Raw genomic sequence first — 18,699 nt, forward strand, 5'->3', positions numbered from 1 at the left:
TAATTATGGATTTTTATTTTATTTTTTAGCTAAAATGGAGGACAGTTGAGTGTAGTATCATGGTCGATTCCTCCTGATAGGAAGTGGCTTGAGAGTACCAAGATGGCGGTTAGGTCTTAGCCAATGGGAAAGCGTGTTAATCGTTACTGAGGAAACCGTTGCTGAGCAACAGAGTTGTTGTGGGACAGAGGAGCAGGCTGCTGGAGAGGATACATAGGACATATAAAAGGTGAGAAACCAGTCCTATGTATACATTAGTTCTCAATATTAAATATTTGCGTGCAAATTATATATATATACACACAGGCGACCGTGCCGAGCACCTGTGTGTCCATCACATGACAAGGACAGATTTTGATCCCATGAAATCCATCAAGGTTGAATCACAGCAAGCAGAGATCTTGAAAAACGCAAGGAATTAATGCAGAATGATGTTGGGAAATTGTATTCCTTTACTTTATATAAATTTGCTTAAACCGAACAACCCCTTTAATAATTGCATAATGCAATTTTCTGGAACTTTCTAATATAGTTCGCATTTAAATTCTTCATAATTTCAAGATCTCTGCTTTTTGTCAATGGATGGTAACATTTTGGAGGCTGAAAACCTGTCCAGACCTAATACTTTTCACAGTTTTGTTTCCGATCTAGGCAATCCTCTGTGAGGTAGATGATACAGTCTACACGCACTGATACATTGTAACAAACGATCAGAACAGCAGAGAGATCTGTGCTGCTGATGTGTCTTGTCTAAACTGGATACATTGTAACAAGCCCTCAGCTGTGAGAAGTAGGAGCTCAGGACAGGTTTTTAACCTCTGAATGCAAACAAGAATTTTCCAATCCACTGACAGCAAGCACAAATCTTGAAAATAGTAAACAATTGAAACGCGAAGTATATTAGAAATTTGCAGAACTTTTCAGCATACAATGATTGACATAAAAGCAGAAAAATCCTTTTAGTTCATTTCATATTTTTACCCGTGACTGTTAATCCGGAACATTTGATTATCCGGCACCTCCTAGGTTCTGTACATTGCGGAATAAAGGAATTTGACTGTATACATGTACATATAGCGCTATACTAAAAAGGGGTTACAGGGTCAAAACCGCACTCCCCATCCTTGACCTCTATGGCCCCTTGTACTGTTCCTCCGGAGATGACTGCATATATTGTCCAATGCCAGTGTGAACAGACCCTTTATAAGCCCTTTGCTCCTCTCTCAAGCAGCCATGCCCAGCACAGCGACTCTTTCTGGAGTGAGACCTCCGATTCATGAGCAGATCACGGAGCTACAGAAGAAAATCCAGCTGCTGGGTAAGACGCGGGTCATTCATCAGCAATAGACGTACCGAAGGGAGATGTTGTCGACCATTGACCACAGATATGGCCACTATGAGCAGTGTAGACTCAGTGGTCACCAAAAAGGAGGCGGAGTCAATTATGTAAATGTATATGCAAATTGTAGGTGTTTATCAGACATTTTATTTTAATTAGCGGACAAGTAGTACATCGTTGTAACGTGATATAGAGCAGTGTTGTGGGATACGGCGACTTGTATCTGATTTTTGCATGTTTATGGCAGATGGCGACCACAAGGCGTATCAGGAGAGCGCCAGCTCAGCCATCCAGAAAAACTGGGAGACCATTCAGTTCCTGCGGCATGAGAACAAGAAGCTGCATAAGAAGTTGGCTGATGCCCTTGCGGTAAGGTCGTAGAAGTGGAACCGCGCGTCAAGCTCTCAATGGCCTGACTGTTTGACATTAAAGGGATTGTCCACTTTAGAAAACCCATTTCCATACACCCCTGTCAGGGAATTCTGAGTTAATAGAGGGGGGTCTTCTGTTTAGGATCCTCATGTCTTGGCCATAGTGGAGAGTGGTTACAAAGAGCGTCTCTCTCTGGAGGACCTGTCCTGTCCTGCATTACACAGACAACACATTGATATGAATAGACAGTGTGTAATGCTTCATTTCCCCTGTGGTGGCGCTGCAGGGAAATTAAACACTGCCAGGTTTCCTCACAGATCAGATCTGATTGCTGGGGGTCCGAGCAGGGGGACACTTTGTGATCAGCCTATTGCCAATGGACCCCTATAATAAGTAGGGATTGTCCAGCTGGACAACCCCTATAAAGGCTCATGCACTGCACATGGGTATATTACAGTTCTATATAGGTGCCAATTTCTCATAATAGAAGTATACGGCCCATACTGTACTGCTATATGCCTCCAATTTCAGACAGAACCTGACAGAAAAATTGTGTTGTATCCAACGCTGTATTACAGAGGTATTCTGCCATATGGCGCACGTGGAGTGTATACGGAATGGCTTGTGCCTCCATACAGGTTCCGGAGAAGGGAAGGTAACCACTAGGGGTGTCGCTAGGGTCTTAAAAGATCAGGGACACAAGCCCCAAGGCATAGCTTTTGCCCCTCCTCAAAACACGTGATGGCTTAGATACACCACCTCAGCTGTATCTGGATATTACTTTATAATGAAAATCAGCACCTATAGATGCATCACCACTGCCCCAGAAATGCCCGGTGCTAGCAATGTCACGCCATTGGTCTCCTGAGGAGTATGGAGACGCAGCATAGTCACCTCCATGCAGGTACCACCCAGCAAGCTTGGCACTTGCTTAGATAATTTATTAGGGCTTGTGAATAAATACAATGGAATAGTACTAGTGTCCGAGTGGGCACAATGGCGTCCGGGATCCTCTCAGTACTGACTTGTTCCAGTCCAGATAATGGAGCAGTCTCCAGACTCATCTCCTTCCCCTCCTTGTGTGTTCTTCAGGGTGACGAGAAGGTGATTAAGGAGGCTTTTCATAGTCATGTGGTGGAGAGGGCGGCGATGAGGAGCAAAAGTGGACAAGTAAGTGGTTATACGCTTATTCTTTGGATTTTTTTTAAATGACAAAAAAAATATTTCCTGTAATTTTTTTTTACAAAATTTTGACAAAATTTGCAACAAAAACCACAGTGATAAATAGTATATAAATGTACCCTCGCCTCTTCATCCCCACTTTATGTGCTCTATCCCTCCACTCTTCACCTTTGCTCCGCTGTCCGTGCCGCCTTGTTTTCTGCAGTCCTGCTGCAAGATTCCACTTGCTGATGGGTTCAAGCCCCGTGCTTCCCCACTCCAATAAAATGTGGAAAATAAAACGTTACAAGGTATAAAATAAATGAAAAAAAAAAATGTATATATATATATATATATTTATTACCATATCCACAAAAACCCGCTAAATGAATAAAAAACGCATGCATGATGGTCAGTGAATGACGAAGAAAAAAAAAAGTCTACAGCTACATTGTTTTTTATTGCGATTTTATGCATTTTCCTCATAAAATACATTGAATACTACATACATTTTCCCGGGGAATGGTTCCTAAAAAAATAATCTACAAGGTGTCCTGCAAAAAACAACTTGTCACATGGCTTACTTGATGAAAGAAAAAAAAAAAGTTATATCCAATGTCCAATGTTTCTTTCCACAATTGAAAATAAGTGACCCCCTTGACGGATAGGTCGGCAATGTGCTGTTCAGGCATCTGGGAAACTGCGTTTTCGCCCTTATGATGGTAGCCATATTGGTTGCTTTGACTTATATTCACGGAAATGAGGTGTACAGATTTTAATCAAGATCTTCTAGTTTGTCCTATGGCAGATTTGCCAATCAGGGCTCCAGAAAAGCTGGGTGGGAGTTGCAATGGTGGCCATATTAGTTATCACTTAAGAGGAGAATATTTGTTTTATTTCACAATGTTTTTCTCAGGCTGCTGTCCAGCTAATGGACCAGAAGCTCTGCGACAAGATCAAGCGTCTCAACGCCTTACGCCATCAGACGGAAGTTCGGAGGAAACACTTGGAGGAACTGCAGATTGTATACAGGCAGAACGCTGCTGTGGAGCAGGACAAGTCTGAGAGAGATGAAGTGGTGGCACAGGAGGAACAGGTAGCTGCCTATCAATCTAATTTATCTATGGTCAGCCTGCGGGCAGCACAGTACATGGTGGAAGTCACATACAGCACCCCAAAAACCATGCTGAGTAACAGCCATCATAGCTCTCGCTGTACCCAGCTTTTCCAGACTCCTCAATGTACCTAGGTAGTAGGTATATATCCCTTTCTCCCATAACCCTACATTACTAGGCAGACTTGCCATTCAGGACTCTAGGAAAGCTGGATAACTACCACTTTAGGGGTTGTTTGGCAGCCATATTGCTTGCTAACTAGCTTCTTTGGAAATTAAATTAATGAGTTCTGTCAAATAAACAGTCAGGTTTAAGCTGTTTCTTCTGTATTTTTCTGGGAAAGCTGGGTAACAATCAACTGGGCCGCCATCACAGGAGTGGTCACTCAGCTTTTCCAGTCTCCTCAATGACAAACATGCCTAGTCATGTAGGGATATATCCCCTTCTACATTAATAGAAGGATTTGCCATTCAGGACTCTAGGAAAGCTGAGTGACCACCATTTTGGGGGTTGTATTGTCGTCATGTTGCTTGTTAGCTTTTCCCAGAAACAGAAATAGCTTAACAGGCTGAATGGAATTTTTAACAATTTATTCATTTCAATGGAACTGAGCTGCAATACCAGATACAACCCCTGGACAGGGGTGGCGCTGTTTCTGGAAGAAAGCGGACATATTTTTCTAGTCCAGGAAAAATAGAACATTAAGGACTTATACTTACTGGAGTGGCTCATTCAGCACTGCATCACTCCCTTCATACCCTGTATATAACCAAGGGGCAGACTCTGTGGGCGTTCAGTATATTCTTCATTGTTTACTTGTTTTGTCCACAGAATGAAGCTACAGAACAGGAGGAAACTCCTCAACAGGTTAAATATTTATTATCCGTAAACCAATAATCCCTCGAAAATCACATGTTCACGTGTCCCCTGTGATTCTCACTATCTGCACCTTGGCGGGGGGCTGTGTGTACTTTAGTATACTGTATGTGGCAAAAATTGTGTTTTGTAAGCACAAAAACATTCAACTATACCCTAATTTCACAAAAATACATTTTGTGTCACAAAATAAAAAGTGTTCTGTCAAAGCTAGTATTCTATTACAAAAAATAGAGTTAGGCCCCATGCACACGAACGTGCTATTGCGGCCGCAATTCCCCCCCGAAAATCCACGGGAGAATTGCGGCCCCATTCATTTCTATGGGGCCATGCACACGACCGTAGTTTTTACGGTCTGTGCATGGCCCGGGAGCCCGGACCGCAGAAAGAACGGACACGTCTTATTACGGCCGTCTTCTGCGGGCCGGGCTCATTGAAAATAATGGCCGCGGCCATGTGCCCGTCCGCTGCCGGCCGACCCGAAAATCACGGCCGTGCACATGGCTACAGTCGTGTGCATGAGGCCTTAGTATGTGTATCAAAATGTAATTTTGTATAATAATTTGTCACAGAATGGTATTTTGTGTGAGAGAATGGAGCTGTGAGTCACATTATGGTATTTTGTGTCTCAGAATGGTATTTTGTGTCTCAGAATGGTATTTTGTATCATAGAATGGTATTTTGTGTCTCAGAATGGTATTTTGTGTCTCAGAATGGTATTTTGTGTCACAGAATGGAGCGATGAGTCACATTATGCTATTTTCTATCATAGAATGGTATTTTGTGTCTCAGAATGGTATTTTGTGTCTCAGAATGGTATTTTGTGTCTCAGAATGGTATTTTGTGTCTCAGATTGGTATTTTGCGTCTCAGAATGCTATTTTGTGTCCCAGATTGGTATTTTGTGTCTCAGAATGGTATTTTGTGTCTCAGATTGGTATTTTGTGTCTCAGAATGGTATTTTGTTTCTCAGAATGGTATTTTGTGTCTCAGATTGGTATTTTGTATCATAGAATGGTATTTTGTGTCTCAGAATGGTATTTTGTGTCTCAGATTGGTATTTTGTGTCACAGAATGGAGCGATGAGTCACATTATGCTATTTTGTATCATAGAATTGTATTGTGTGTCTCAGAATGGTATTTTGTGTCTCAGAATGGTATTTTGTGTCTCAGATTGGTATTTTGCGTCTCAGAATGCTATTTTGTGTCCCAGATTGGTATTTTGTGTCTCAGAATGGTATTTTGTGTCTCAGATTGGTATTTTGTGTCTCAGAATGGTATTTTGTTTCTCAGAATGGTATTTTGTGTCTCAGATTGGTATTTTGTATCATAGAATGGTATTTTGTGTCTCAGAATGGTATTTTGTGTCTCAGATTGGTATTTTGTGTCACAGAATGGAGCGATGAGTCACATTATGCTATTTTGTATCATAGAATGGTATTTTGTGTCTCAGAATGGTATTTTGTGTCTCAGAATGGTATTTTGTGTCTCAGATTGGTATTTTGCGTCTCAGAATGCTATTTTGTGTCCCAGATTGGTATTTTGTGTCTCAGAATGGTATTTTGTGTCTCAGATTGGTATTTTGTGTCTCAGAATGGTATTTTGTTTCTCAGAATGGTATTTTGTGTCTCAGATTGGTATTTTGTATCATAGAATGGTATTTTGTGTCTCAGAATGGTATTTTGTGTCTCAGATTGGTATTTTGTGTCACAGAATGGAGCGATGAGTCACATTATGCTATTTTGTATCATAGAATTGTATTGTGTGTCTCAGAATGGTATTTTGTGTCTCAGAATGGTATTTTGTGTCTCAGATTGGTATTTTGCGTCTCAGAATGCTATTTTGTGTCCCAGATTGGTATTTTGTGTCTCAGAATGGTATTTTGTGTCTCAGATTGGTATTTTGTGTCTCAGAATGGTATTTTGTTTCTCAGAATGGTATTTTGTGTCTCAGATTGGTATTTTGTATCATAGAATGGTATTTTGTGTCTCAGATTGGTATTTTGTGTCACAGAATGGAGCGATGAGTCACATTATGCTATTTTGTATCATAGAATGGTATTTTGTGTCTCAGAATGGTATTTTGTGTCTCAGAATGGTATTTTGTGTCTCAGAATGGTATTTTGTGTCTCAGAATTGTATTTTGTCTCAGAATGGTATTTTGTGTCACAGAATGGAGCGATGAGTCACATTATGCTATTTTGTGTCACAGAATGCTATTTTGTTTCTCAGAATGGTATTTTGTGTCTCAGAATGGTATTTTGTGTCTCAGATTGGTATTTTGTGTCTCAGAATGGTATTTTGTGTCTCAGAATGGTATTTTGTGTCTTAGAATGCTATTTTGCGTCTCAGAATGCTATTTTGTGTCCCAGATTGGTATTTTGTGTCTCAGAATGGTATTTTGTGTCTCAGATTGGTATTTTGTGTCTCAGAATGGTATTTTGTTTCTCAGAATGGTATTTTGTGTCTCAGAATGGTATTTTGTGTCTCAGAATGGTATTTTGTGTCTCAGAATTGTATTTTGTCTCAGAATGGTATTTTGTGTCACAGAATGGAGCGATGAGTCACATTATGCTATTTTGTGTCACAGAATGCTATTTTGTTTCTCAGAATGGTATTTTGTGTCTCAGAATGGTATTTTGTGTCTCAGATTGGTATTTTGTGTCTCAGAATGGTATTTTGTGTCTCAGAATGGTATTTTGTGTCTCAGAATGCTATTTTGCGTCTCAGAATGCTATTTTGTGTCCCAGATTGGTATTTTGTGTCTCAGAATGGTATTTTGTGTCTCAGATTGGTATTTTGTGTCTCAGAATGGTATTTTGTTTCTCAGAATGGTATTGTGTGTCTCAGAATGGTATTTTGTGTCTCAGAATTGTATTTTGTCTCAGAATGGTATTTTGTGTCACAGAATGGAGCGATGAGTCACATTATGCTATTTTGTGTCACAGAATGCTATTTTGTTTCTCAGAATGGTATTTTGTGTCTCAGAATGGTATTTTGTGTCTCAGAATGGTATTTTGTGTCTCAGATTGGTATTTTGTGTCTCAGAATGGTATTTTGTGTCTCAGAATGGTATTTTGTGTCTCAGAATGCTATTTTGCGTCTCAGAATGCTATTTTGTGTCCCAGATTGGTATTTTGTGTCTCAGAATGCTATTTTGTGTCTCAGATTGGTATTTTGTGTCTCAGAATGGTATTTTGTTTCTCAGAATGGTATTGTGTGTCTGAGAATGGTATTTTGTGTCTCAGAATTGTATTTTGTCTCAGAATGGTATTTTGTGTCACAGAATGGAGCGATGAGTCACATTATGCTATTTTGTATCATAGAATGATATTTTGTGTCTCAGAATGGTATTTTGTGTCGCAGAATGGTATTTTGTGTCTCAGAATGGTATTTTGTGTCGCAGAATGGTATTTTGTGTCGCAGAATGGTATTTTGTGTCTCAGAATTGTATTGTGTGTCTCAGAATGGTATTTTGTGTCTCAGATTGGTATTTTGTGTCTCAGAATTGTATTGTGTGTCTCAGAATGGTATTTTGTGTCTCAGAATGGTATTTTGTGTCTCAGAATTGTATTGTGTGTCTCAGAATGGTATTTTGTCTCAGAATGGTATTTTGTGTCACAGAATGGAGCGATGAGTCACATTATGCTATTTTGTATCATAGAATGGTATTTTGTATCATAGAATGGTATTTTGTGTCACAGGTTGGTATTTTGTGTCAAATAATGACATTTTATTCCACCACCAGAGGTATTATGTGTCACAGAATATACATATTTTACGAATTTTATATTTCACACAACTTCTTCTGTGGGACTTTATAGAAGAGATGTAAACTGAAGGCATATAACAAATGCCCTGGAATTGTTTTTTTGACTCCACTGCTTGCTTATGGGATTTTGTCTGTAGTGGACTATTTGGTTGGCTCGATTTTTTTGACAGCCAAATTCTGTTATACCATTTTGTGGCTCAGATTATATTTGTGGACACAGAATATTAAGCTGTGATACTATATACCATTCTGTAACTCTAAATGCCATTCTGTGACACAAAATACAATTTTGTGAAATATTATTAATATAGTGTTTACAAGATAGATTTTTGTGATCCAAGATCGTACCCCATACGCCTCATGTCCATATATCAACTGCTCCATTCTGCTTTACCTCCAATACACAGCTTTTAACCCCTTACTATGCCCTCTGCCTCCTACAGACTCTGCGCTTACTGGAAAATCGACTGGAAAAAGCACAGCTGAAATTACAGGAATCAGAACACATCTACAGCGTGTACCAGAAGCTCAAGGACCATATGCAGGTGATGTATGAGAGCGCCATATTTGCCGTCGTCCGCTCTGTTGTGCCTGTAGCTCCCGGGTTGTACATTATGGTCATTATCACGCTTTCTGCAGGAGGAAAGCCTGACATTTCAGTCACAGCTGGATCTACTAGAGGCCGAAATCCTGCGCCAACGGAATGAATTGAAGGAACTTCAGATGATGAATAAGGATGCAGTAATGTCACGGGATATGACTCGGGTATGCGGGGGATGGGGTGTTGAGCTATGACATAATATGCATTCTATCTATATGGTTGTACACAGATTTTATAGTAATATATGTGTATAATACAGAAGGTATCATAGGGAAATATCCAGGAATAGCTATATGGTTTTATACAGTACATTACAATACAGTATTACAGTTACCCTCGGGCCCCCACCATTTAGGGGTCCACCTCATCCCATTTATCTAGCTCTGGCGGCTATACCGTATACAATACAAGAACTACAAGCGATTTTCATTACAGACAGAACTTCAGCGACAGGAGGAAGAGTTTCACCGCGAGCGCAGGGAGAGGGAGCGGATCCTTCAAGAATACAAGCGGCAGGCCGAGGAGAGACGTATGTATGCGGAGCGAGCAGAAAGAAGGGTGAGTAGACATTTGTGACCAGCTGAATCTCACACCAAGTACGGGACTATCCTGACGATGGTGAGAGGCAGAGCCGATGGTGCTGCTGATGGTACTACACCACTAGGGGGAGCTTCTGACTTTTTGGCATACTGGTTTCATTATATAGTAAATGTTCCTACACTTCCCTAGTGGTCGCTGCAGGCAGACAGAGTTTTATCATATGACTCTATGGGGGGGATTTATTAACTTTTCTACTGTCGTTTCCTTGCGTTAAAAGTTGCAAACGGCTCAAAAGCTGCAAAAATTGCGCCTTTTGGGCCGTTTCTGTTGCATGCGGCTATTTTCTAAAAAGCAGGCGGAGCTTAATAAAAGGGACGGAGTCATCCACGGATTTCACTCAGTGCCGCACGGACAGCTGTAGATGCAACAAATTTATTAAGAGACGTGCAACTATTATTACATTTATTGCATCTTACGCCAGCTTGTTTCCTGTTAAGACTGGCGTATGAAACGAGTCCTGACTGCTATAAAGATATATTAAGAATTTACTCAGTAATTTTTTTTCATGAATAAAATGGCTAAATAAGAAAAGAAAAAAAAAAAGACCTTAGGACCCCCTTTAAGCCTGACAGACTGCCCTAGTCTGACAATCCTGTAAGCTTTAGGTCCGGTGGCTTCCTCTGGTGGCATTACAACCTCCATCAAGGACAGATCTGAGCCTTCCAGCACAGAGTATAAAGTTATAGTATTTTGCAGGACACTTGACTGCATGGACATCCGCTCTATGCAGGAAAACTCTGACGCCCCTGTTTAAATGGACCTCACAGATCTAAATTTGACGATAGATTTTTATGGGATCCGCCGACCATCTAATGTCTATATGGATCGGCTGATGGCTCTCCATATCTCCTGCCAGGCTGAAACACAGCACATTACTACGTAGTCTCAATATAATGAAACTAACACTGTCTCCATTCTTGCCTTTTTTTAGGCTCAGCGTGTGACTTTGCCTGGGGAAGATGCCCCTACCGACACCCAACAAGTATCTAACGGACATGAGGAGGAAAAGGCGATCCGTTCCTATCAGGAGGCCTTTCAAAGGATAAAGGAGGCCACAGGCGTGACCGATACACAGGTGAGAGATCTCAGTGATGTTGGAGATGGATGGCCAGATATGGGGTGAGGTTGTCTGGTAGACATCTAGGTGGCTCATGGAGAGAACATATTCTTGCCCTTGAGAATACAAATTTTTGTTTCGCCAAATGAAAAAGTTGACACCTCGCAAATCGGTCAACACCCTTAATTGAATTGACACCAGGATGCAAAAGTTAACCCCTTGTATTCTCCAATGATCAGGAAGTGGTGAGACGCTTCATTGCCCAGGGAGAGACACACAGACACTTGGAGGAGCTGAAGAGTGAGAACGAAAGGACTTTGGTGAGGCTTAAAGAAGAAAAGGAAAGACTGCAGGATGCCTTCCAGGAGCTAAAGTATTCGGGGGAGGCCAAGCTGTCCAGGTACCGACACACAAGTCAAGACAAACAGTTTTCCCACCCATCCCATTATCAGATGGGAATACACCTTTAAGACAACCCCATTTGAAATGTTCTTTTAGGGCAAACTGGATCAATACCATAAGCAGGCAGAGGATCCGATACATCTGTGCATTTCGATGGGTTGTGCTTAATTTCCCCTGCAAATGCTTCACCGAGGTGTCATCAACCGATGACAAAGGTGTCCCGAATGTGGGAGAGATGGCTAAGCCGCTGCTTATGGCCCTGAAACCAATATACACAATCTTTGTTACACCAGACATCAGGGGACTGTCGTGCGGCCTCCAAGAAAATTAACAGATCCCACCAAAATTGTTGGAATCCGCCATCATTTATACAATGTGCCTGGCCAGGGGTTTTCCACGACATAAATACTGATGGCATATCCTTTGATCTGTGGGTCCAAACACCGCTAATTAGCAGAATGAAGGGCCATGGCGCCAGCTTCACTATTTACACAGACTCAGCGGCTCATCCGTACACGTTGCTGTTTATAGTCCATAGGACTGTGCTGCAGTACCAGGCCCAGTCACCATCGTACGTACGGAGCTGTGTCTCTGTAAACAATGAGGTTGCGCCGCTAGGGTCAGATTAAAAAACAAATTGATGACAGGTCACATTGCTCTAGATGTAAAGTACAGTTCCATATAGTAACAAGGGATGTCAAGACCATATACACTACTTTACTAGTCATGTCCCATCTTCCACAACCACAGCGGTCAACAGGTTTTAGAAGAGCTCCAAGCTCATCTACAGAAGGAAGAGAAGAGACGAGACAAATATAAGGAGGAGCTTGATAAAATGACCAAAATTTTCGGTTCATCAAAATCTGGAGTGGAGCACCTTGCTACCAAGGTGCAGCATATCAAGGTGGTGAGTGCTCAGTTCATATGGGACAGATCTGATTATATGGAGCTCCACCCTGTGGAAGGTAAAGCCGGTAATGGAAAATCAACAGGTCATATGGTTTATGGTTACATCTATACTCTCTTATCAGCCCAGGAGACATTTTCCTGCAAAGGATCTGACTTCTCAGTCAGATGAGTATGTCCTGGATCTCATGGACACCACAGATCAGAAGCTGCAGAAACTCCTGGAGGGCTTAGATGGACAGAACATTGGAGAGATCCTAAGGCAGATGGAGGAAGAGGAGGTAAGCCGAAGACTTTGTAAGACCCCAGATGCGTGACATTTTGACAGAAAAATCTAGAAGAAATTGGAGCCTATTGGACCGATTCAGTCTGTTGGGTGCCAGTACCCAGTTGGTTAACCTCCAATGGGTCAGCACTCTGGATGAATGAATCGCAAGGTCAGATTAGTTCCATAGATTACATAAATGACATTAACCACCCCTACTAGACCGGTAGCTAAAATAGCCGGTAAGCCAACCTCATAAAAGTTAATGTGTGTGTGACCCGGCTTGACTAAACAAAAGGAAACTGAACATGCAGGAAATAACAAGAGGGACAACTATTAAACTAGAGCGTTGTTAGGACTGTATATATACCACGCAGTACTATGTAGGAATGAACCACGCAGAGGTACATCGGGCATGCAGTGTTATGTAGGGGTGACCCACACTGAATGCAGGACACAAAAGAATTGTCGACGTAGTGCCAGCGAACTAACAAATTGCACAGAACCATGGAGCTGAACATAGAGCGTATACAGAGGTCTAATAAGACAAATTTAGGGGAATTGACCCAATGACATTAATGGAAAAGTCAACACAAACTTGTGCAGCGCAACTCAATGGTTCTTTGATCACAGGGATGATGGTATGGTGAATAAGTAGACCGCCAACTGTTTCATTTCCCGGTGCTGGTGTGGGGACCGGTGATGATATGTCACTTCCAGGGGGAGGGGCATAGAGCATGACCATTGCACTGTGTAAAGCTGTGAGTGTACAAAGGGGTGGGTATATGGGAGAGGCTAGCGCAAGTGGGCGGGCGGCATTGGGGTAGCCAAACTGGAGAAGGGACAAAGGTAGCAAAATATGTGGTGGCCAAGTCAGTAGTGCACACCTATAGGAGGCAACCTGAACGCTATAAAGAGACCAGTAAGTTGTTATAATAAGTATGTCTAGTATAATGGCTAGTTGTAGCAGCGATGTTTGTCAATGATAAAGGGCAATGGACTCTTAAATGGTTTCCCGAAGACTAAATAGAACAATATTTAGAGCAACGATTTATAGACATAAAACTCAAAAAGGCAGAAGAAATCCGGTACATGCATCAAGATACGTTAATAGCTATAATGGCAAACAGTTGCATCTCTTATCAGCAGGTACTTTGTATATACTTATGTCCAGCACGTATGTGGGGAGCGCACAGTATAGTGATCACATGATCTATGGACCGCTATGTCAGAGACCCACCTCCCTGTAATATGGACCTCCTACCGGGTACGGAAGCCTGAAAGGAAAGTAACAGAATAAATGGGTGAAGATACGAGTCATGTGCACATTATAATAGCGAAGTAAAGTGCCTATTTTAGTCCTTGGGATCTCATTTTTCCAACCTATGGCCTATATGACCGTACTAGTTTATCCCTTACATTCGAGTGCTGACTCTTCCTTTTCAGTTTTGCCAGAATAGTCAGTCAGGGTAGACCTTGCGGATGACCTTACTGCAGAATACCTTAGCTCTTAGCCAATCGTTGGATAACCTTGTTGGTATATACAATGTGTACTTCAACTTCAAACTTTTTTCCAGAAACAGCGCCACTCTTGTCCTTGGGCTTTGTCTGGTTTTGCAGCTCCTCCCCATTCAAGTGACTAGGGTGGTATTAGCAGAAGCTATATATACCATGGTGAAATATACAATAACCCCTTGTTTGCAGTTTCAGGCTTCCATTGAGGGCAAACTCCCAGCATTCAACGTTCGCATCTCACTGCCGGCACCAGCCAAGCAAGATACATTTGATGGTAAGTGAGGAATATGGATTCGAGGAGAAACGGTAATGGGCAAGGGTGGGTTCATACACAGACGCGAATGATGCGTTTTTCCAAAAATAGACTATAGCTTGAAAGATTTTCAGTAAAACTCCATTAATCCAGCATCCCCGGTTCTAGAATTTCTGGTAATCTGACCAAATTAGTCCTAGTCCGGGACTAACAGGAAATTGCCAGGTTCAGGTTTTTTAAAAAATATTTTAGAGGCTCACTGCTCATTAATATCTCTTCCTACAGATGACGAGGACAGCGGAGAGGATGAAGGTGATGTGGTGACACGAGCCAGTCTAAAGAAACAGTCTCAACAAATCATAGAGTCTAAAACCAAGAGAAAGTCCCGTCCCAAGAAGAAAAAGGGGAAGCAGTGAGGGATAGTGGTGACCTACCGGACATTTATCTTAGTTCTACCCTCACATACGTCATTGTTCTACATTCATCTACCCGTCCTGATTTATAATTCTACACTCACCTACTTTTCCTGCTTCATAGATTGACACTCATCAACTTGTCCTGATTAATAGAGCTACACTCATCTACTTGTCCTGCTTCACAGATCTACACTCATCTACATGTCCTGCTTAATAGAATTACAGTCACCTTCTTGTCTAGCTTCATGGATCTACACTCATCTATGTCTCCTGCTTCATAGATCTACACTCGCCTACTATTCCTGCTTTATAGATCTATACTCCTCTTCATTCATCTACCTGTTCTTTTTCATAGTTCTATGCTCAGCTACCTGTCCTGCTTCCTTTTTTTTACACTCGTCTACCTGTCCTTCTCTATGTTCTATCCCTATCTACTGATCTACCTACCCTGTTTTAAAGTTCTATGCTCGTTTAACTGTCCTGTTTTGTAGTTCTACACTTAGCTACCTGTCCTGTTTTGTAGTTATACACTCATCTACCTGTCCTTTTTTGTATCTCTACACACAGCTACCTGTCCTCCTTCATAGTTCTATGCTCATCTACCTGTCCTGCTTCGTAGTTCTATACTCATCTACCTGTCCTGTTTTGACATTTTATGCTCAGTTACCTGTCCTGCATAATAATTCTATGCTCACCTGTCTGTCTTATTTTGTAGTTCTATGCTCGGCTACCTGTCCTGCTTCATAGTTTACTCTCATACAGCTGTCTTGTTTAGCGGTTCTACAATCAGCCACCTTTCCTGCTTCATAGTTCTGTGCTCATCTGCCTGTCCTGTTTTGTAGTTATACACTTGGCGACCTTTCCCTGTTTTATAGTTCTATGCTCTACCTGTTGCGTTTTTTAGTACTACTTTCATTTACTTGTCATTCTTCCTGGTTCTACCATCATCTAACTGTTCTGTTTGGAATTTCTATGCTCATTCAGCTGTAGTGCTTTGTAGTTGCCTTGCTTCATAGGTCTTTGCTCATCTGCCCATCCTCTTTTGTAGTTATTCACTCCGGTACCTGTTCTATGCTCATCTACCTGTCCTGCTTCATAGTTCTATGCTCGTCTACCTGTCCTGGATCATAGTTCCATGCTTATTTGCCTGTCCTGTTTTGTAGTTCTATGCCCAGGTACCTGTCGTGCTTCATAGTCTAATCTCATACGCATATCCTGTTTTGCAGTTCTACACTCCGCTACCTGTCCTGCTTCATTGTTTTATGCCCGTCTTCTTGTTGCGTTTTCTAGTTCTACATTCATCTACTCTCCTATTTCCTGGGTCTATGCTCATCTACCTGTTCTGTTTTGAAATTCCATGCTCATCTACCTGCCCTGCATCATAGTTCTTTGCTCATCTACTTGTCCTGCTTTATGGTTCTACGCTTATCTACACTCATCTACCTGCCCTGTATCATAGATTTATACTCCAAATGTAACCCTCATGCTGTTATAAGTTCATTATAGCCCAGCTCTTACAGGATAATATATATCTGCTATGTCCAGTTGAGACACTTAATCATGCCCTTTGTGATTACGAGTGGTTTCTTTCAGTCCCCCTTCCCCACCACCACTGTCCCTTCCCCCTCTGTAAGTGGCACAGGATCAGGCTCTGACGTCTCATGACGCTGTCAAGATCACAAATGTTGTGGGAACAGCTGCTTTCTGACGTTATCCAGAAGAGGGAGCGACGCTAAAATGTGACCTCTTGTGTTTTTTCTAAAACAAATGAATAAAAATTCTCTAAGAAATTGTCTTCATTCGCTAATGACCTCAGAGATTTAATGTATCGTGTGCCCCTACGTTTGGACTTTTCCACAAAAAAATTGCTTTACGTAATTTCTTACTATAACTAATTTATTACAATGGCAGCCAAAAGGAAGCAGCGCAGGGTATATAGAGTAATGTACGTGACATGGCCGTCACCAGATTCTGCCACTGTACGCAATGGCTGCATATAGGGAGGTAGCTACAGAGGTTACAGCTACGGTCAAGTCCCAAGGGAATGGCCCTGGTACTGCCATACTGCTTGCGTTGTAGTGGGGGTAGTTGTTAGAAATGATGACATCTTTGGACTTGTCCATACCTAGGACCTCCTCCCCTTCCTTGATTAATGTAATATAGAGGGGCAAGGATGGTGTACAGTCAAAACAGTGAGCTAGAACTGGCTACGGATGAACTTTCCAATAGTACAATAGGTAAATTTGAGGCCAAAAGTTTGTGTCTATGGCTGATGCAAAGCATATATCCACCCATACTGTTCTGAATAACACTCTTTTAGTCTGCACAGTCTTTCACTTGTTAGAGCAGCAGTTTGTGCCTCAGAGCTGCTCTCTTTTGTAAATTGGAACAGGAAGTTACAACCATAGATCACATCGTCACCCAGCCTGTGTCACGTTGGGTACGTCGACCCACTGGGCTGTACCGCCTTGGTGGTATGGCAGCTGGCCAACAGGAAGCAGGTCCAGTCTATAGTACGTATAGGGTACCTGTGGCAGCACGGACAGTAGCAAGGCAGGCTCGGCTGGGACTAGGCTGCAGGCAGACGTCCGGCGTGATGTAGCAGGACAGGCGTGGTATGCAGCACAGTACAACTATTGCTCAGCACGGCACTTGACCAGGATAGCACGGGATACAGGATACAGGAACAGGGAACACTGGGAACTGGAAGACACTAGGAGAACATTTGCATAGACAAACAGGGTACGACAACAACGCTCAGGCATGAGAGGAAGGGGCTGGGCCCTTCTTATAGTCCAGGGTGCTCATGGGCTAATTAAACATAAAAGTCGGGTGCACGCGCTGCCCCTTTAAGAGCCGAAACGAGCGTGCGTATGGGACCCAGCCGAAGTGAGCACTGGCGTCACCTGAGGAGGAGACTGGGGCCAGCGCTTGCAGAACCATGGCTGCGGCCGTCAGGAGGTGAGTGAGCCTGACGGTCCGCGGCCATGGACATGACATCCTGTAAATGCTATTACCGTTGTAACAATAACCTGGTTCCGAAGCCCCTTATTACCCTGTAACATCTTATTACAGTAACCTGGCTCCTGATCCTCTTATTACCCTGTAACACCTTATTACAGTAACCCGGCTCCTGAGCCTCTTATTACCCTGTAACATCTTATTACAGTAACCCGGCTCCTGATCCTCTTATTACCCTGTAACATCTTATTACAGTAACCCGGCTCCTGATCCTCTTATTACCCTGTAACATCTTATTACAGTAACCCGGCTCCTGATCCTCTTATTACCCTGTAACATCTTATTACAGTAACCCGGCTCCTGATCCTCTTATTACCCTGTAACATCTTATTACAGTAACCCGGCTCCTGATCCTCTTATTACCTCTGTAACATCTTATTACAGTAACCCGGCTCCTGAGCCTCTTATTACCCTGTAACATCTTATTACAGTAACCCGGCTCCTGAGCCTCTTATTACCCTGTAACATCTTATTACAGTAACCCGGCTCCTGATCCTCTTATTACCCTGTAACACCTTATTACAGTAACCCGACTCCTGAGCCTCTTATTACCCTGTAACATCTTATTACTGTAACCCGGCTCCTGATCCTCTTATTACCCCTGTAACATCTTATTACAGTAACCCGGCTCCTGATCTTCTTATTACCCTGTAACATCTTATTACTGTAACCCGGCTCCTGATCCTCTTATTACCCTGTAACACCTTATTACAGTAACCCGTCTCCTGATCCTCTTATTACCCTGTAACATCTTATTACAGTAACCCGGCTCCTGATCCTCTTATTACCCTGTAACATATTATTACAGTAACCCGGCTCCTGATCCTCTTATTACCCTGTAACATCTTATTACAGTAACCCGGCTCCTGATCCTCTTATTACCCTGTAACATCTTATTACAGTAACCCGGCTCCTGATCCTCTTATTACCCTGTAACATCTTATTACAGTAACCCGGCTCCTGATCCTCTTATTACCCTGTAACATCTTATTACAGTAACCCGGCTCCTGATCCTCTTATTACCCTGTAA

The 18,699-nt window shown here is 42.2% G+C and overlaps 1 protein-coding gene across 3 annotated transcripts; it reads left to right on the forward strand.

Annotated features, from left to right (window-relative positions):
* The first annotated feature begins 35 nt into the window (after nucleotides 1–35).
* Nucleotides 36–16,438, forward strand: ODAD3 (outer dynein arm docking complex subunit 3). 3 transcript variants are annotated; one of them, XM_075859063.1, is made up of 15 exons: nucleotides 36–229; nucleotides 1,229–1,318; nucleotides 1,587–1,708; nucleotides 2,804–2,881; nucleotides 3,789–3,968; nucleotides 4,819–4,854; nucleotides 9,077–9,178; nucleotides 9,273–9,398; nucleotides 9,670–9,792; nucleotides 10,766–10,909; nucleotides 11,131–11,291; nucleotides 12,044–12,200; nucleotides 12,325–12,480; nucleotides 14,169–14,253; nucleotides 14,518–16,438. In XM_075859063.1, the coding sequence occupies exons 2-15, from the start codon at nucleotides 1,234–1,236 to the stop codon at nucleotides 14,646–14,648; spliced, it is 1,686 nt and encodes a 561-aa protein (XP_075715178.1). In that variant the 5' UTR covers nucleotides 36–229; nucleotides 1,229–1,233; the 3' UTR covers nucleotides 14,649–16,438. The 3 variants fall into 3 exon arrangements, with proteins under 3 accessions (XP_075715178.1, XP_075715179.1, XP_075715177.1); XM_075859062.1 differs by having other exon boundaries at nucleotides 37–229; nucleotides 1,232–1,318; XM_075859064.1 differs by lacking the exon at nucleotides 4,819–4,854 and having other exon boundaries at nucleotides 1,232–1,318.
* The last annotated feature ends 2,261 nt before the right edge of the window (nucleotides 16,439–18,699 follow it).

This window comes from Rhinoderma darwinii, chromosome 3 (genome assembly GCF_050947455.1).
Source record: "Rhinoderma darwinii isolate aRhiDar2 chromosome 3, aRhiDar2.hap1, whole genome shotgun sequence".
NCBI classification, from domain to species: Eukaryota; Metazoa; Chordata; class Amphibia; order Anura; family Rhinodermatidae; genus Rhinoderma; species Rhinoderma darwinii.